The sequence below is a fragment of the Camelus ferus genome, chromosome 8 (genome assembly GCF_009834535.1).
Source record: "Camelus ferus isolate YT-003-E chromosome 8, BCGSAC_Cfer_1.0, whole genome shotgun sequence".
NCBI lineage: Eukaryota > Metazoa > Chordata > Mammalia > Artiodactyla > Camelidae > Camelus > Camelus ferus.
The window spans coordinates 41,997,662-42,018,489 of NC_045703.1; the positions used below are offsets into that span (position 1 = coordinate 41,997,662).

The 20,828-nt window shown below is 38.9% G+C and overlaps 1 protein-coding gene across 8 annotated transcripts in view; it reads left to right on the forward strand.

Annotated features, from left to right (window-relative positions):
- NCOA7 (nuclear receptor coactivator 7) overlaps positions 1 to 20,828 on the forward strand; it is a 130,639-nt gene that overhangs the window by 66,067 nt on the left and 43,744 nt on the right. For all 8 annotated transcript variants that reach the window (XR_004321976.1, XM_032484827.1, XM_032484829.1 and 5 more), the window contains 4 exons: positions 10,741 to 10,820; positions 14,010 to 14,117; positions 18,472 to 18,585; positions 19,147 to 19,272. Coding sequence is in view for 7 of the 8 variants with exons in the window: in XM_032484827.1 (XP_032340718.1) it covers positions 10,741 to 10,820; positions 14,010 to 14,117; positions 18,472 to 18,585; positions 19,147 to 19,272 (428 nt within the window). In the remaining variant the exon portion in view is untranslated. The remainder of the gene's footprint in view (positions 1 to 10,740; positions 10,821 to 14,009; positions 14,118 to 18,471; positions 18,586 to 19,146; positions 19,273 to 20,828) is intronic.

Here is a 20,828-nt window from a genome sequence, read left to right on the forward strand (position 1 = left end):
CACCCAAACATAATTTGAGCTGAGGGAAGACTAAACAGATTCGACTAACAGATTAGACCAAAGTCTAACAGATTAGACTAAAGTCAGTGATTTTTCAGTTTGAGTGACTTTGAAAAATCAAATTATAAGTGAACTGGGAAGCGTGTAAGGAGAGAAACACTTCCTGGTTGATGGTGGGAGAGGAAGGTGGATCTATTTGGAAGGCAGTTTGGCCATTTTTATCGGGGGCTTTACTTTTGTGCACGCTTTGACCCAGCAGTTCTGTTTGCAGAAACTGACCCTAAGGAAATGGTCCTGAGCGTAGTAGATGTAACAACAGCAACTATCATTGCATTGTCTAAAATAGTGGGAAGAATAAATATAACATAAATAACTTAAAGTGGAATAATATGTGCCATTTTTTAATGATGAAGAAAATCAGTTAATGACATGGGGCATTGCCACAAAACATTGTTACAGTAGAGAAGCAGGTTGGCAATACTCTGAATGGGAGTAAAATGGGTGGTTGGTTTGTTCTTTTGTTCAATTGTATTTTTAAGTGACCATATATCGTTTGGATTCATATAGAATTATTTTTCATATTTCATACATTTTCTCCTAAAGTTTAAATTTTCTCAGTGAAGCCCTTGATCCGTTTGTGAAAAGAAAAAGCCATTTTGGAAGAGTTTTCGGAGGGTGGGAAAGAGAGTGGGGGAGAGGAGAAGGAGAATCAGGCAGGAAGAAGAGCAGAAAGAACCTTTTCTGGGCAGGTGTCTCCCATGGGCGAGATGCTGTATTTCATTGTTTGATTTTCTACTCATCACCATCTACTGCAGGCAGTAGTAGCCTGTGTTGTAAATGAGAAAACCTTTAGAAGCCAAAAAGCTTGTGGAAGGTCCCACTGTGGGTCAGCATGAAGCAGGGTTCAAGCCCAGCTTTCTGGTACCGAAGCCTGAGTGAAGCCTTTGTCTAACATTCTGCTTCCCCTGAATCCTCGGAGAGAAAAATAAGGCAAAAGTTAAATATAGTTTTAGTGTCTTCTCCACTGATCCCAAGACATTGTTGTATCTTAGTAAGGAAGAAAAATTTGACTATACAAGGAATTTCCTTTCCCCTGGGCTATAATGAGTGATGATAAGATTGGAAGTTCTCTCTGGGCTTAGCTGCTTGACCCAGTCACATATATAGTTAACATTCAGAACACTCACTGGTTTTACGACTAAATCAAATGCTGACAGAACGACTGAAATAATCTGGTTCTTCAGATTTTTCTTTTTTTTTTTTTTTTTTGATGTAAAGCGTTACTTAATTTTTTTCTCATTTTTCAGTTTTATTAGGTAGAATTGTTACAATTTGACTACACATATACAATATATTGCATGTAAATACATACACAATATACTATACTCATTTTTTTGAGTTTACATATATGTACTGTTCATTGTTTCTAAGAACGTTTAGAGCTTTAGCTTTTTAAACTTACAGTTACCAAAGGAATAAAGCCAACCACAAAACAGGAATTAATTCAAAAAGAAAGATACACCCCGCTATTAACAGCAACATTCTTTATAATTGCCAAGATATGGAAGCATCCTAAGTGCACATCAGTAGATGAATGGATAAAGATGCAGCATATATATATAATGGAATACAACTCACCGATAAGAAAAAAGGATGTTTTGCCATCTGCAGCCCTTCATTCACTTTTTTTTTTCTTTTCACTTCAAAAACCAGAATTTTATAACTGGCATAAACATTTCCATTGCGTCAAAAACAACAAAATACCTAGAAATAAACTTAACCAGGGAGGTTACCTGTACCCTTTGTTCCTCAGAATTATCATGAGACTAGTTCGTTCATTCCACGAACAGCTGAGTGCTTGCTCAGAGCTGAGGGTGGTACTGGGCTCCGTGACAGACAACTCCTTTACCTTTCCTGCATTCTTGGTTTCCCTTCAGTGCGACTCATTTTAGTCAGGGACTGTAGTGCCTGTGACATGCTTAAAGGAAGGAAAATAACATCTACTGAATGATGTTTGTGTCAGCAGAGGAGGAGAGCGTGGAATTCACTCTGAGTACAAAGTTCTTCCTCACGTTTCCACCCTCTCTAGGCTCAGGAGAGGAAGGCGCCTCATGATACAACTGTTTAAAATTTTATTGTTGATAGCTTATGATCAGGTGTTCCAGAAGTTACGCTTAGAATGTGTACTATTGAATATTTTAATTGCATTCCTGGCAGGAGTCAGGCCGATAATATGGGAAGTGTGTATCACTAACAGAGAAGATGGTTATTTCTTTCAGCAAAGACAAGTCCTGTATTTTCTTCAGAGACATTTATGACTTGACTTTTACTGTTAAATCTTTGATCCATCTGCATTGATTTGAGAGTGATCAGGGTTTTTCTCCAAATGTTAGCTAGTGTTCACTAACATCATTTAATAATGATCCCTAGGGTTTCCTGAGCCCTTTCTTTGCACGTTGTGGGGTGCTTCACCTGAATCGAGTTGCCTTATCTAATCCTTGCAGTAACTCTCTGTGGAAGTCCGTTGGAATTCCCATTGTACGCTCTAGGAAACTGTCTTTGTTGTCCAGGGTTGCACAGGGAGCTGGGGCAGACAAGGACTCGCTCATTTCCCTGATGCCAGACCCTCCCTCCAAACATGAAGTTAAATGACATTTAGCCTTTTCATACTGATTTCTAAAGCCACTTTTCTTTTACATGAAATTCCTTCAATATAGCTCTGATTTTTAGTTATTTCACCAGTGTTTAGTTGCTTTGGCTTTATAATTATGTGTTTTATTAATTTAATTTTTTGTTGTTGTTGAGGGAGTAGAAATTAGGTTTATTTATTTACTTATTTTTTAATGGAGATACTGGGAATTGAACCCAGGATGTGGTGCATGCTAAGCACACGCTCTACCACTGAACTATATACACTTCCCCTTTATAATTATGTGTTTTAACATCAATACAGTGTATCTACCCTTTCTCTTTTAAAAATCATTCTGGATAGTCTTTTTTTTTTGGCTTTTTTATTTTATTATTTTTTTAAATTGAAGTATAATCAGTTACAGTGTGTCAATTTCTGGTGTAGATAGTCTTACGTATTTATGCTTCTGGTTAAACCTGTTTATCAATTTGACATGTTTCCCTTCTACAAATTTAAAAAAAATTTTTTGACTTAAATTGCATTTAATTTAAACCTTAAATTTGAAGAGAAAGTGAAATATTCATGAGATTTCCTATTTAGGAACATTCTTTGTACCTCCCTCTTTATTCAGGCTTCTGTTTATATATTTCAAAGAACCTTTAAAATTTTCTTCATGTATCTCTTGCCATTATCTTGCTATATTTATTCCTATTTTCTAGTTTGATACCATTATGCCTGGGACTTTTTCAGATATATTTCTGTCATAAGTATACAGGACTGTTACATCTGGTTACCCTATTGAACAATTTTATGATTGCTGGATGTTTTTATGATGTTGGTTTTAATTTAGGTATATAATTAATTCATCTGTTAATAATCAAATTTTCATTTCTTTCTTTTCAGTATTAAACTCTTTTATGTGTTGCTTGGACTAGAGATTCCAGAACAAAGTTGAGTATAAACCATAATAGTAGGAATTCCTGTATTTATTTTGGTTAGTGTTTTACTTTTTGTATTTGCTTTCAGTTTCTGCTGTAAGAGCTCATCTCAGGTTACTCAGGTATGCTTTAGGAGGGTTTAGAATAGTGCTTATAATGGTTGATTTCTAAAGAGACCACTGAGGTGCAAGTGGATGCCTGGAGTCCATTCTGCAACAAGCTGCCTTTCAGGCCTGTAGGAGGGGCCCCCGTGAATGGCAGGGCTCCCTCTTACTCCTCCAGGTTTCCACGCTGTCTCCTTGTATTTCTAGTGCTTCTGCTTTCATCTCCACTACCAAGTTTATTTTTATTACCTTAAATACTTATGGTTTAGCCTTGCATCACATTAGGTTAGCCTTTTTGTTGTAATTTAGTGGAGTGGGAGATACTATGTCCAGAAGCCTTAAGAGCTTTTGCTGGGAGGTCTCTCAGGCACTTGTCTTGCACAGAACAACAGGAATAAAAAGCATGAGTGGAGCTCATGCAGTGCCCGTGGGTATCTCCCACTGCGCACCCTGGAATCCTCCTTTTATAAGGCTGGGCTGGGGGCCCCACTAGTGCCTTTGTTCAGGCTGCATTTAGGTAATTAATGAGCCACTGCAGTCCTGGAAGTGATACCAGAAAGTCATTCGGTTTTCATTCTTACGGGGAAATTGCGTTTGATGCATACCCTTTGGGGCTCCAGTGCCCTTTCAGAAGCACATTTCTAATGAATATCAAAGAGGGACTAAATGTTCATCATATTACAGAAGTTAACTCCCATTCTTAGTTTTCTAACAGCTGAATTTTTTTATTTTGTTCTTTTAAAAAATATAATAATGGCTGTTTAATTTCATTAGATACTTTTTTGACATGTACCAAAGTAATCAGATGTGGTTTTTCTCCTTTAAACAATTTATAATCATCTATCATATCAATATTGTTATCACTCCTGTATTTCTGGAGTGAAACCTTTTTGCCTATGGTATAATTCTTTTAACACCCTACTCTATTCAAATTGTTATTTACTTATGTTGACTGTATTATTATTAATAGCACTTCTTAAACACTTACTCTGTGCCAGGCTCTGATATAAACGCAATATCCATTATCTCGTTTAATCTTTTGAACAACATTGTGAAATCTTCATTTTACAGATAAGGAATGGAGGCACAAAGATTTCAAGTGACATGGTTAACATCATACAGCTGTGAGGGTTGCTAGGCGAATCCAGCTCATTTTGACCCCAAAGCCAAATTATAATCAGAAAAATGTTTGATGACATAAGGGAAATGACACATGACTTGACTTTGGTTAGTATCATCAAATTGTCATAACCAAATGTATCTATTCCCAGTATAGGGATATGTCTGTCATTGGAAACAAATTTTCCTGTTTACAAATCAAGGTTCCCCTTTCTTAGAAAGATCTAGAGACATAGACAGTTGTTGCCTCTCTAATCTCCCTTTTTGGCTGCCATGGAAGCCATCTTTCCTCATGGACAAGTGTGCTGTGGGTCCTGTGCTGTGAGCCTCGTGCACGCTGTTCAGATGGTCCTAAGATAGGGGTAGAAGGAAGGGAGAGAACTGATCATTCAAGAAGAGTAAGGGAAGAGGGGGAACATACACCAAGTAAGTGTAGGGCCAGTGCAGAGTTGGTCCTGGTATAATCTGAAAACCTGATAATTTTCTAAGTTGTTTGTGCTTGTTCAGATAGTTGGCAACAGAGGAAAAAAAGACTCATACTGTCTTTTCTGTCCTTCCTCTATGTAAAGATTATGGAATCAAGAGCCAGGGAATTCACAGGTGTCTCTTGTTTCTGTTTTCAGTACGATAATAGATAATGTCCACCATCCTGACTTCGCTCAGTCCCCAGTGGTCGGTGACAGGAGCCAGGTGTCATTCCTGCAGGTTTTTCTCAGAACTGAGACATCTAGCCAGAGCTGCATTCTTTAACACCCCCTTCCCCAGCACACTCATACTCACCTGAGCTCACTACTTAAATAGATACCCTCTTTGGATCTGACCCTCTTTTGTTTTTTTCCCATAAACCTGTTCTCCATCTGTGGTAGGCAGAATAATGTCACCACCCTTCCCACCCGCCAAGTCCATGTTCTAATCTCCAAACCCTGTTAGGTTACACAGCAAAAGTGAATTAAGGTTGTAGATGGAATTAAGGTTGTTGGTCAGCTGACCTGAAGGAGGCGTGCATCCTGGATTATCCAGGTGCACCCAGTAGAAACACGAGGCTTCTTAAAAGTGAAAGATGGCAGCCGGGGAGGATGCGGCTCCGCGTTACTGGCTTTGCAGGCGGAGGAAGGGACCTTGAAGCAAGGAAAGCAGGCTACTTCTAGGAGTTGGAACAGGAAAGGAAATCGGTCTTCCTGTAGAGCCCCCAGAAGGAACGGCCTGCTGATGCTGTGAGTTTTTGCCCTGCAATCTCTAACTGTAAGATAGTACAGACGTGTTTTTTAATTTGGAGCCATTACAGCATGGTAACATTTTACAGTAGCAACAGGAAACAAATACATCAGGCCATTCTCCTGACTCTGCCATCTCAGTGCCCCTCACTTCAGCTGCCCTGCTTGCATGTCCTAACCCCACAGGTGGCCACTGCAGCAGGGGATTTGCTTACTCCTTCCATGGTCTGTCACCCTGGTGTTGAGACCCACCCCTGGGTGAACCCCGATTGCTTCTTTCTTGTTCATATTTTTGAAGCCTATTGACCATAGTAACTCTTCTAAATTTCACAACTCCTTAAGCCCCCAGTCCTGTCTTCACCCCATTACATTTTAGCAGATGACCGTGTACTTACTTTACTGATAGCTTTAGCACCATCTGTCTTGAGGTCCTCTACTTTTCACGTCAGGAACTCTGACCTCCCAGTTGCCCATTCCCAGTTTTCCATCTCTCATCCTCTGGGCAACATTTGACAGTGTCTGTACAAGATTCCTTTAGCTTTTTTCCCATGGCCTTTGTGACACTGCACTCACTTTCTTGTCTTTTCAATCTCCCCACCCCGCAGTCAGCCACGCTTCTTTTTATTCCCCAAATCTTAGCCTTCCTTAGGTTCTGTTCTGAAACCTCAGCTCGTCTCTTAAAATTTATCCCCTTAACAGTTGTAACCTCCTCTAAGACATCACAGATCTCCTGGAAAGGATTCCTTTACATCCAACCTTCGTGCCTTTCCAGGCCCTGAACTTTTCTCCTGAACATCAGCTTCTTTCAGTCCCAATGCACGGAGAGAGAGGAGTGTTTCCATAAACGTATCCAGGATACCCTCAGATGCAGGAGCCAGGAGCCTTGTGTTCCAGACATTCCCAGCCTTCCCGTGGGGTGGGAAGGGAGGAGGCAGGATTTGTGGGCACAGTACCAGCGCCACCTGGGGTGAGGTTAATGTAGGCTTTCCCCCTTCCCCGTTTCATTCCTCTAGGATTTTGGTCACAGTTACATTTCCTTATTGGAAAAGCTGGCTCTGAAAACTTTTGAGAGGTGGAGTAAATAGGAGGTTCCATGGCTTTGCTCTGAATGGCTCCTGAGGATCACCCGGCCAATTTTCCCCTCTGGCAGCAGATACTTTTACATCACTCACTTCAGGTTTTTGTAAGCAGGGGGAGGATCTGAATTTGAGTAGGCATAAAGGGTCTGAGGAGGCCTGCAGCTGGAATTAGAGGTGTTAGGTGTCATTGGAAGATAATTCCATCCTGCCTTTCCCGAGGCAGCTTGGGTTCCTTCCCAGCTGTCTCCAGTGCTCTGTGGACCATGTGCTGTAGAGTTCGTCCAGGTGTCCAGGGCTTTGCTCATTGTTGGCCATCTTTAAAACTTATTGCAAAGAATATTAGGGTGGAGTATGAAACCTTACCTTGTGCTATAATGATGGGAAGACAGGTCCGTAGAATGTGCCAGTTACTTCTCTGCTTCCTGTACTGAGTCAACTGTGAAACATAGGATTCAGTTGGTGCTTTCATTCGCTCATATGACTTTCCTGGTGTGATATTTTGTCAGTGAAAATGTTGCCTATAGTCAAGCTTGTCAGGCTTATTGATCTATATTGGAAAGTTCATCATTAAAAAGTCTACAAATAATGAATGCTGGAGAGGGTGTGGAGAAAAGGGAACCCTCCTACACTGTTGGTGGGAATGTAAATTGGTGCAGCCACTATGGAAAACAGTATGGAGTTTCCTTTAAAAACTAAAAATGTAGTTACCATATCATCCAGAAATCCCATTCCTGGGCATATGTCCATAAGAGAATGAAATTCTAATTCGAAAAGATACATATGCACTCCAGTGTTCATAGCAGCACTATTTACAATAGCCAAGACATGGAAGCAACCTAAATGTCCATCAATGGATGAACAGATAAAGAAGATGTAGTGTATACATATACAATGGAATAGTACTTAGCCAGAAAAAGAATGAAATAATGCCATTTGCAGCAACATGGATCGACCTAGATATTGTCATACTAAGTGACGTTAAGTCAGATAGAGAAAGACAAAAGCACAGGATACACTTATGTGGAATCTAAATTATGATTCAGATGAACATATAAAACAGACACAGACTCACAGACATAGAAAACAAACTTATGGTTACCAAAGGGGAAAGTGCGGGGAGGGGTAAATTAGGAGTTTGGGATTAGCAGGTACAAACTACTATATATATAAAATAAACATCAAGGTCCTACTGTACAGCACAGGGAACTATATTCAGTACCTTGTAGTAAGCCATAAGGGAAAAGAATATGAAAAAATATATATATAACTGAATCACTTCTGTACACCAGAAACTAACACAACATTATAAATCAACTATACTTTAATAAAAATTTTGAAAGTTCATGCAGGCATATGTAATGGGTATCATATTAGGGCACAAGACATTCAAAGAGGTCACAGTCCTGACCTCAAGTATTTCAGAATGTTAGACTCTGGAGGAAAGATTTTTTTTTCAGTAATATTACCATGTTTGCTATTTTTCCGGCCTACCCACTCATGCCAAAGAAAAGTAAGTTAATTTTTGTACTAATTCAGGTGTACACAGTATGTTTATCTTGAAAGGATCGGCCAGCACCTGGTTTTCTTGGACAGCTGAACAATATGGAAGCTCTCGTGACTGGCTTACAACAGTGGCCCGATTGGAACCTGAGATAATTATGCACAGCCAATGGAAGGGCATGGGCTGAAGCTGCCCCAGTGGGAAGCAGCAGCCTACGCTCTAGAAATAGGAAGCATCTGCAGAAGAATATGAAGAGACTGTGCTGAGAGCACGAGGACCTACAGTGACTGCTGTTCATGGTGACAGCGAGAAGGGCAGGAGTGTGGGACAAGGAGTAGAGCTGGGATAGTAAAAGGAATGAATGCTGGTTAGGTCGTTGGCGATGGAAGATGTTATGATTGGGTTTTTCAATAGGCTGTGTAAATTTCCTGATCTGCAGAATTTGGGGATCTAAAAAACACCGTCAGTGCTTTCATCTTCCCGAAGTAATTCAGGTGTGGTCCCCTGAAGGGAGGGAAGTCATTGTTTATAGTCTACAGGGGTTTTTAGTGTTTCTCTGGTTCTACAAATGACTGGAAGATGACTCTAATAGCATCTATTATTTTTCTCTTGGTTCTTAATTTTAAACAATATAGAGAAAATACTTAAAAGACAGATAAATCCCATGTGACTTAACTCTTTTCATGTTTCTGTACTACCTTCCAGTTCTCACGCAGTACACCTGTATTTGTACACCTGTTGGTCTGTGTGTGGAGTGTGGGGGTTGTAGGACCTCAGGGGTAGAGGGGTGCACTCATCACACTTCTGAGTTCATGGTGGGTCCTCACCGGTCAGAGTTGGGCTCCTTAGGCTCCTTTACTCAAAAATCCCCTTTTGTCCTCGTTCCCCATCCCTGTTCCTCTCCCTGCTCCACTCCATTCTGTTATGTGCAGTGTGTATGGGCTTTTATTTGGATGTGGTCTTGAAAAATGTTTGTAGTTGTTCTGTGTGCCTCTCTTTTAAATAGATAGAATGATACTGTCACGTACATCCCATTCTGTTTCTCTCGACGTGAACATATTGCAGTGTGTGCTTCTGGCTTGTTACTGCTGATCACTGCCTAGATCCCCAGAGCATGTTTTTCTTGCCTGCCCACTCCCCACTGCTGCAGAGAACGTGGCTACGTCCACCCTCGGGCGGGTCACTTTATGGCACTTCCTGGGACAGGATGCATGTCTGTGAGTTAGGTTGCTGAGTCAAATGGGCCATGTGGACTGAATTGGCTGGAATGGCTATACCAGGTTATGTTCCTAGTAGCCGTTCTTATCTTGGCTGACATCTTGCTTTCTGATGTTTGCCATGCTAATTGGTGTAAAATGAAACCTTGCCTTCTTTTGAAGTTTTTCTGATCTCATACAAGTTAGAGTATCTTTTCATAGTTAAGTGACAAGAAGTAGAAAATTGACTTAAGTATGTATCTGTTGAAATATGTCTTTCTGGTTTTCAGTATATGGGTTGCTAAATATATTAAAATATAGTTAATCCTAACAGTTGGGTTGAATCATATGCAGCTGCCATACTATTAGGTTGACCAGTTTTTGACCTTTTAAAAACAGCAAAATCTATGGTCCAGCTTTATATGTTGTTGGACACAGAGGTCTTTCCAAGTTTTTATTATTGTAAGTAACATTTCAGTAACCATCCGCTGTGTGTAGCATTTTTCGTCTTTTGAATTTTTCCTTAGGATAACTTCCTAAGGGAAAGATGACTGAGTTAAAGAATGAACTTGTCTATGGCTCTTGTTGCGTATTGGCTAATCACATCCTGAAAAGGGCTGTACCGATTTACATAATGCATCCTTTACCTCGTGACCGTACTTATCCTATTTTAACTTCATCACTATACATTATCATATAAACTACCGAATAATACCTTAATAACTACGCAGCTTAACTTCATTGTTTGTGCTGTTTGATTACAGTTAACGTTAGTCATTTATTCAAGTGTTCATTGATGAACAACATGTTTTTATGAGTAGGTCTATTTGTACCTTTAGGCCATTTTTCTTTTGGTGTCTTTTTTTAGAAAGTCAACTTGAAAGTGGGTTTAATATCTTGTATATTACCCTGTTCTCAATTCCTGAAAATGAAATCATTTATATACATTTTATTCTTCAGATGACAATCAAAACAAAGCACATGATAAAAAAGAGAAGAAGATGGTGGTTCAGAAGCCCCATGGTACTATGGAATACACTGTAAGTATGAACAGTAGTATGAATTGTTTTTGTTACACAGCTAGATTTACATGATGTTTCTCCCTGACACATCGTGCCCCTTAGCTACCTTCTTGTTGTGTACCTATTAAATAGTGAAGCTTCTTAAGACCTGTTCTAGGTCATTTCCATTCCTTCCATATTTTCTCCTTGGGAAAACTCATATAAACCTGTTACTTGAATTACCTTCAATATGCCAATGATGACCAATTTTAGGTCTCCATCCCGGACATGCTTTCTGAATTCTAAAACCATAGATTCAGTTGTCTCCTCAACACACTCACTTAGACCTTTATACTCGATCTTTTTTGAAGAAGTAATGGCTTCATCATCCATACATGTCTACAAATCAGAACCTTATCTGTAACCTCATCTTTCCACTACTTTCCACATTCATTCTTCTCTTCTGCGACCATCCAGCAAGTCTAGGCTGGACCCCTTCATTTCATTCATAGTCATGTTCCTTTACATAATTTATCTCAGTTTAACATTATTGATTCACTAGTGTGATTGGTATTTTAATGTCTCTCTTGTGGAGACAGACTGGATCCCTTTCTGGTCACCATGCTATTTCTGGTGCTTGCAGGGTGTAGGGCTCCATGTGGTTGAATCGGTAGGTGAACAGTGCGATGCGTGTGCCCATGACTGCACCTCCACATCGTGTGCTCATCCCTCTCACTGTGCCGTGAACTCCTGGCGGACAGGAGCTGTGCTCCTTGTCCTAGGCCTGGCACAAAGTGGCCCTCAGTTACAGATCCGTTTTAGTCTGCTTTGAACTTGCATTGTTGAGGCGTGTTCTCCGACTTTTAGGAAGAAATTAAGTGCTGTTGCCATTGCCTGGTTGTGTTCTCCTCGTGTGTGTTCATCTTCTACTCATTATTTGTGTTCCACGCCAGGCTCTATACAAAGCAAGCAGCCAGACCTGCCCCTCCCTGGCATTTCTTCTGGAATGGTGCATCTCCTCCAAGCCTCTGGGTGGAGTCGCCTTGAAGAGCCCTGGCACTGGCATTTCGTGCTCAGTGCTCTGTGAACATCCCTCGGCATCTTTCTGTGGTATATAGGCCTGGTCCTTTCCAGACAGGATTTGGGGTGACTCTGTATCTTACGTTACCACTGTCTACAGTGTCTTGTTGATCCCCGTAACACCTAGCCAGTGCCTTACGTCATACTCCTATTAGGTGCTGAAGCAGTGTTGGACTATTTATCACTAATAACAATATTAATACTAAAGCCATGTATCTGACTGGCAGTGAGATTCACAAACTCCCCCAAAGAAATGAGAAATGTTTGCTAGGAAATACTTCACACAGCATACACTAAAACAGTGCAGTGAGGGTAAAAATCAACCCCAATTAATTCATATAAACAGATGATCAAATGAGTAATGCAGATCTGTCCACCTGTTTGATTTATGTTATGGAGATTAGCTTTAGTTGGCAAGTTTTTTGTGTACTCATCATTGGAAATAAAAGGTGATCCGTAATTTCCTGTTTTGAGGACCATGGCCAGAACCACTGACTAGATTACTTCTTTTGCTCCAGAGCTATGGGTGTTCAAGCATTCTGTTTAATTTCAAACATTCAATAATACCAGTATCCCTCCCAGGGTCTGGAGCTTGGTTCTGTATGTATGTCTTAATCTTGGTGTAATAATTCGAGATTGTTAGTTTTTCTCCTTCTTTGAACCCCCTTTACATAATGTCTTCTAATTTTTGCATTAAAAATATGAAGCAAATTTATTGATCACTTGCTGTGAAGTAACTGCTCTGAAGTAGAAATTACAATTATGTTGCCTCTATTTGATGGATGAATAAACTGAGATACAGAGAAGTTAAGCAGATGACCCAAGGATGCACAGCTGACAAGCGGCAGATTTGGAATTCAGATGCAACAGTCTGGCTCTACTCTGTATTGTCAGTCTATATCTTACACTGACTCTAAACCGAGAAAACGCCTAGATTTGAATTATTATATAAATATATAATATTTGAAAAAATACATATATTTAAAATTTTTTTTCATTTTTACTAGAGAAGATTTTGCTCGGTAGAGGTAGGAGCATGTAAGTTTTCAATGATTTTTAAAAAAAGGATATATGTATTTATATCTTGTTCCAGAAATGCTTTGTGGTAATTTTAGCACAGTCTGTATGAACTTGATCAGCCTGAGACAGTTCGTCTAGTTGGTGGGTTTTTGATACTTAAGGGCAGTGGGTGATGGGTTGAAATCTACATCTGTATCTTTTCATCGGTCCATAACCTCCTGCAGCCACCTCAAATTCCCAGCTGTAATTCAGGATTCCCCTGGTGGATCCAGTTCTGCTCACAGGGACAGCCACCCATGTTGACGCAGGGACATATTTGGGACCTTCTTAGTGTCATTCACCAGAGTGACCTCCCACTAACAAGTTCCACCCAGTGACCCTGGATAGGGAGTCTGTCCTGGCTGCTGACCTGACCCGAGAGAGCAGACTTCTTTTTGGATGGAGTTTTTTACTGGGAAGCGTCACGTCTTCTCACTGCTCTCTTTATTCCTGCTCCACCTCTGTTAGAGAAGCAAAGAAACACACACACCTGAGACCCAGATCACAAGTTCTGTAGATTTAGAGAATAACACCAGTTTGGCCGACCATGGGAAATCATCATTTTGATGTCAGTGAACAATTATTGGTAGCCAGTCTTAAGTTCTTTTAGATTTCCCTGCCTTGCACTGTATTCATTCATCAGATATTTAAGTGCCTTCTGTGTGTCAGGCACTGTGGGGAAAATGGATATTAACAGGCCACAGTCCAGGAGCCTACAGTGCAGTGAAGAGATAGGCAAATAGAATAATGCAAGGAGAAAGGCGCCCCATTTCCCCTATGGTTGGGACTGGGTGTATGTTTTATTTCTTCTCTTCTTACAGCTTTAGATTATTCCTTGTGACCTAAGTTGTGCCAGAGTAAGTTTAGAAATCTGTTAGTGGACAGTGAAACTTGAAGATAAGGAAGACCAGAAATGAATAATAATTAAGACTTTTTTGTTAAGAATTCAGAATGCATTCACTTTTTTTCATCATACATTTGGACGTGTTACTTTTTTATTCACTCATATCATAAATAGATTAATGTTGACTGTCGAAGTTTTTGTTTGTTTTTGCTTTATAATGAATCTTTTTTGCTTGATTATTCTAGGCTGGAAGCCAGGACACCCTAAACTCCATAGCCCTGAAATTTAACATCACTCCCAATAAATTAGTGGAACTGAATAAGCTTTTCACACATACTATTGTTCCAGGCCAGGTAATGATTTTCTTGTTGAATTTTACTTTAGAAATTTTACATTTATTTTTTCTTGCCATTTTTAATGACTCACTCTTAGTGTCATGGGATTATCATAAGTGATAATGTGTGTTAGTTCAGTCTTTTTTTTTTAGATCCAAGGATTCTGAAAGCATCCTGGTACCTGGGAACTGTTGAGAGACGAATGCTTTGCAAATGATTAACGCAGTTTACTTAACTATCGTTAGTTGTAGATATTTCCATAAAGAAAAGTTAAAATGTAACTTTTTCTCCTGTATAATTTCATACATATTCTTAGAATGTTTAATTTAGAATTGCAAGTTTCAGTTTAGTCCACTCCTGGGGTACGTTATGGTCATCGTTTTATCTTAAATTAGGTAAAATTTTTGTCATTTTTATCATGATTTGATACCATGACAAAGGTGGAGACACTCAGCAGGACCATCAAGAAAAGGCCACAGACACATGAAAAGATGCTCAGCATCGCTAATTATTAGAGAAATGCTAATCAAAACCACAGTGTGGCATCACCTCACACCGATCAGAACAGCTGTCATCAAAAAGTCTACACATAATAAATGCTGGAGAGAGTGTGGGGAAGGGGAACCCTCCTTTACTGTTGGTAGGAATGTAAATTGGTGCAGCCAGTATGGAAAACAGTTTTTTTTAAGTTTCCTTAAAAAACAAAAAATAAAGCTGTCATATGATCCAGCAATCCCACTCCTGGGTATACATCCAGAAAAAATGTAAACTAATTCAGAAAGACACATATACCCCAATATTGATAGCAGCACTATTTACAATAGCCAAGTCATGGAGACAGCCCAAGTGCCCATCAACAGACAGATGGCTTAAGATGTGTGTGTGTGTGTGTGTGTGTGTAATTATATGTATATATATTATACATATATACATATGTATTTATATATAAAATGGGATATATGTATGTAATGGAATTCTACTCAGCCGTAAAAAGAATGAGATATTGCCATTAGCAGCAACATGGGTGGAACTAGAGAATATTATACTTAGTAAGTCAGAGAAAGACAAATATATGTATCACTTATATGTGGAATCTAACAAATAATACAAGTGAATCTATATACAAGGCAGAAAAAGACTCACAGACATAGAAAACAAACATAGATTACCAAAGGGAGAAGGAGGGAAGGAGAAAGGAACAAATTAGGAGTTTGGGATTAACAGATACAAAGTACTATGCATAAAATAGATAAGCAACAAGGATTTACTGTGTAGCACAGGGAAACTGTGTTCAGTATCTTGTGATAACCTATAATGTAATATAATCTGAAAAAAACCATATAGTTGAATCAGTTAACTATATAACTGAAACTAACACAATATTGTAAGTCAACTATACTTCAATTTTAAAAGGCCATGGTTTTTTTTAGTACTTTATTTGTTAAACTGAACAAAATTGACAAATTGTATAATTTTGCCATTCTAGGTTAATCCAGCAAATTTTTTTCAGTGCCTTCTATATAAGATATTCTTGTATTTCTACTTGAAAACTACATTTGGCCAATGAATGTAAATGACCCAGCCATGGACAGATCCTTGCTGAGGCCAAGTTTCCAGTCCCATCCATAGAACTGCTTGGTTGCCATGAGCATATTCTTGTTCCACTGTTGATTTACTAGACCATCTTCCTGCATCTCTATATTATAGTGACATTTAATTCTTTCAGGGTGGATATTGCTACTTCTAAGTATATCTTCATTCAGGCAGTAGTTATACTGTTCTTTGCATTTCTTTCAAGGCAGCAAATGGAGCCAATAGGCCATAAATTGGCCAGTTTGTACTATCATGCTTTTGGTATTTTATGTTCGTGTCAAAAGGAGAAATTAGTATACTGTCAGTAGCAGGTACTTGAGGGGAATTATGCATTAAAACTTTTCAAAAATTAATACATTTTTATCTCCAGGAAAATTAACAGATATCAATCTCTTTTATTGGGTTTCTTATAATCTGGGGTATTGCTGCATAATGTGTAACTGACGCATAGCAGAGAACGTAGGCATGAACTTGGTAACTCAGGCTGAAGACCATAGTCACGAACTTAGTAAAACAATTTATGGTCATTGCTTATTCTTTTACCAAGTCCATGAACAAAACAACTTACTGGATTAAGGTCCAGCAGCTAATAGGAGGTATAGGGACTTCTAATATGCTGACTATGTTTTAAAAATACCAGAAACAGATGCCTCAGGGCTTCACTTCCTTTGGCCTTTTAGTAGCTGACCTGGGTAAGTCAGTTCCTTTTTTGGACCTCAGTTTCCTTATCTTTGAAATGCGGGGTTCAGCTGTGTTATCTCAGAAGTCCCTCCTAGCCTTTACTGTGCTGTCCGACTCTCAAATTTAACTGAAAACACGTGCTGTTAGTTGTCCACGATCTGACTGTACTCATGATTTTTCTGGCAAAGATGAGGAATTGAGAAAAGTGAAATTGATTGAGGGGCTTTCAAAAACTATAGATAATCTTTTGCTTTCAAAGATTTTTAAATATGCCTGTTAGGGGTATGTTAGGGTTCGGGTCTCAGTAGATCTGATAAATCAAAACCAGTTTTATCTGCTCTGGTTCCAGAAAATTTGAGACTCACTCTTTTAGAGACTGATTTGATGGCCACTGTGAGGTAGGAAAGAAAACTGACCTGACTGGATGAGTGTTGGAGCAGACCCTGAATTATTTTCTGAAGTCAATAAAAAAATTCACCCCTGCCCATAATCCAGGCTCACCTCCATGGTGAGGTAGCTCATGTTCTGGCTGAGTTTCCCAGTGTTCAACTGCCACCTCTGTCTATAGTACAGTGAATTTGAGTTCAAGTATAGGAATTATCTTTAAAAAAATTTTTTTTCATTGAAAAAAAAAAAGGTTTACAATGTGTTGATTTCTGGTGTATAGCATAGTGATTAAGTGATTCAGTTTTATGTATATATATTCCTTTTCATATTCTTTTCCATTATAGGCTATTATAATGAATATAGTTCCCTGTGCTATACAGTAGAGATTTGTTGTTTATTTTATATATAGTAGTTAATATCTGCTAATCTCGAACTCCCAATTTATTTCTTCCCACCCTCTTTGCCCCCTGGTAAGTGTGTTTTCTGTGTCTGACTCTGTTTCTGTTTTGTAAATAAGTTCATTTTTGTGTTTTTTTTTTAAGATTCCACATATAAGTGATATCATATGGTATTTTTCTTTTTCTTTCTGGCTTACTTCATTTAGAATGACGATCTCCAGGTCCATCCATGTTGCTGCTGATGGCACTATTTTATTCCTTTTTATGGCTGAGTAGTATTCCATTGTGTATACATATGTGTGTATATATATCACATCTTTAACTACTCATCTGTCAATGGACATTTAGATTGTTTCTATGTCTTGGCTATTGTAAATAGTGCTGCTATGAACATTGAGGTGCATGTATCTTTTTGAATTAGAACTTCCTCCAGGTATATGCCCTGAAGTGGGATTGCTGGATCATAAGGTAAGTCTGTTTTTAGTTTTTTAAGGAATCTCCATACTGTTTTCCATAATGGCTGCTCCGAACTACATTCCCAGCAACGGTGTAAGAGGATTCCCTCTTCTCTAAACCCTCTACAGCATTTATCATCTGTGGACTTTTTAATGATGGCCAGTCTGACTACCTCATTGTAGTTTTGATTTGCATTTCTCTGATAATTAGTGATATTGAGCATTTTTTCATGTGTCTGTTGGCCATTTTTAGTCTTCACTGGAGAATTGCTTGTTTAGGTCTTCTGCCCACATTTGGATTGGGTTGTTTGCTTTTTTGTTATTAAGTTTTATGAGCTGTTTTTATATTCTGGACATTAAGCCCTTGTCAGTTGCATCATTCACAAATATTTTCTCCCATTCCATAGGTTGTCTTTTTGTTTTGTTTAGTTTCCTCTGCTGCTGACCACATTTTATGTTTAGAAGCATGCTATGCTACACTCTCCTCTATTCCCTTGTACTATTAGTACCCTCCCTGGAAGGCTCTTCCCTCTCTATCCAAATCCTATATACTGTTTAAGGCTTTACTGGGACCCACCTGCTTCATGGGGCCTGTGCAAAATATTTGCCACCTTGCTCTCCCCTTCTGTGAGCTCCTGCAGTGTCTACAGGTGTGTTCAATACCCTTTGTTTTGCACACATTCGTATTGCTGAGTACCATCTCATGGATTAGTCTGAAAGACCCCCACGTTGCTCATGAGCTCTGCAACAGCCAGCTAGGTCTTAGTCATACACCCTTGCGGAGAGTGACTGCTCTAAACGCTGCTAGTGGTTGGCTTGATTCTTGGGACTCACCTAGCTTTGCTTTCCCATTCTCAGGTTCTTTTTGTGCCAGATGCCAACTTTCCTTCCAGTACCTTAAGGTTATCATCATCCAGTCCTGGTGCTACTGTCTCTCCTTCATCATCAGATGCAGAATATGATAAACTGCCTGTATGTATGCCATTCCTGCACTGAAGCTCATATTTATCAACAGTGGTTTTTGAGTTAAGGAATTCTACATGTTGTTTTTCACAAGATTTTTTCTGAAATTCCCACCCCTTTGGTAATTTGTCATTAGTTGAGAGAATGCATCCTATGGAGAAGAAACTTGTTCACATTTAAGGTCTCAAAGGCAGAAATGCATGCCTTGTGTACGTAAAAATATGAAGTTAAACTCTCAATGAGACCAATAGTTTATTTGTACTACTATTATGCCTTTTTCTAAAGAATTTGAACCCTGAGTCAAATATAAATTCTTTCATTTAAGGTATTTTCTAAAGACATTTGATGAGACATTTTTATGAGTTCATATATGCATGGTTTTGTTTTTTGTCTTTGTTTGATTTAGGTATTTGTGATTTTTTGAAGGACAAATGACATTTGCCTTTTTTTTTTAATGTTTGAGTTAAATAGAAACAGGTTACTTATAGGGAACTTAGACGGCTTATTTCATATAAATAATCTTTTGAAAAAGTGCTTGTATTTGATTTTGGAAATTTTTGCTTTCTAAAGGATGCTGACTTAGCAAGAAAGGCCTTAAAACCCATTGAAAGAGTCTTATCATCCACTTCTGAAGAAGACGAGCCAGGCGTGGTAAAATTTTTAAAAATGAATTGTCGATACTTCACCGATGGAAAGGTATATGGCAATGCAGTTTGTTTCCTTTTCTTGGAATGTATGGAAAACTAAACGAGGTTCCAAATTACTGAAAGCAGCCTACTGTAAATAAAATATCTTACCCAAAGTTTCAGCTTAAGATTTCACAACTGTCCATTAGTTTTGCCCTGTTGGATGCCTGGCATTTTACTTGTTGAGGGAGTAGTGATGATTGGAAATGTCAGTCTTTGTGACCTTGAATTTATCATTTATGTTTGAGTTCTTAATGCCTATAAATTGTTAGGGAGACAATATAGAATATGTTTAACAGCAAAAGCTGGAGTCAGACTTGCTGAATTTAAATTCCAACTCTGGGGGAGGGTATAGCTCAAGTGGTAGAGCACACGCGTAGCATAACTGAGGTCCTGGGTTTGAACCGAGTACCTCCTCCAAAAATAAATCTTAACTACCTACCCCTCACACCAAAATAATAATAATAATAATAATAATAATAATAATTTTTTTAAATAAATAAATTCCAACTCTATTACTACCAGCTCTGAGACCAGTAGCAAAGTATTTGGATTTCGTAAGCTTCTATTTTCCTCATCTATAAAATTTAATTAATAGGATGTGCTAAGTAAAAGAGAATTCATGTAAAGAGCTTAGCACCTAACCTGGGCAATAGTAAGTTCTCAACCTGTTTGCTGCTGGAGATGCTGGTATGAAAAATGGCAGTTATATCATGTTTTGAGTTCTTTTGGTTGTCAGTGTTTTATATAAAGAACAAATCTGATTTTGGGTGAGCCTCTGAAGAAAGGGTGATGTTGATAGAAAGCAAATTCCTGTGCTCGTGGTAGAGACTTCATGCCAGATTCAAATGGTAGGAAAATACATTATTGATATGCACCTAAAACTTAATGCAACCAAGAATAAGTAATGCCTGAAATGCAAAACTTTTTGCTAAGATGATCTCTAAACTCATTAAGAGTATCAAAATAAATCATTTACCTAAAGAGGGTCACTTGTATCCTGCTGTTTGGTATGTAACGTCCCTGTGGCCAACAAGGTCTATCATGTAATCTGACCAAGTTTCAGACTGTAAGTTGCCACCAAGCTACTGTTTTTGCTCTCAGTTTCCATAGTTTAGATATATTCACTTTTGTATGCAAAAATTTCATATTCGTATTTGTGTTGAATTTTTCTGAATGTGGGCTTTCTAAGCGTTTTAGAGCAAAATGTTTGGAGTGTTCTTTGGCACCCAGACTGAGCTGCATGGTACCATGTGCTTGTTGGACGTGTGGTGAAAACGTGCTAAGTGAACTGTAAAGTACCTAGTTCTCGATGGGGAAAGTACCTGGGACAGCCCTTCTCACCTGACAGACAGGGAACTGGGGAATCTGAGACATGATGTGAAACCCAGGACCCCATCACAGCCAGGCAGGTCTGTTTCTCTGCCTCACTCAGCACACGGCACCCAACGCTGCATTTCCTTAGCCTGTTTTTCCAGACCTCCTGGAGGGGATGTGCTTGCCCCGGAGGGTACCATGGTTCACAAAGTCCATGCAGTGGCAACATGAGTTCATTTGAGCTGCGGG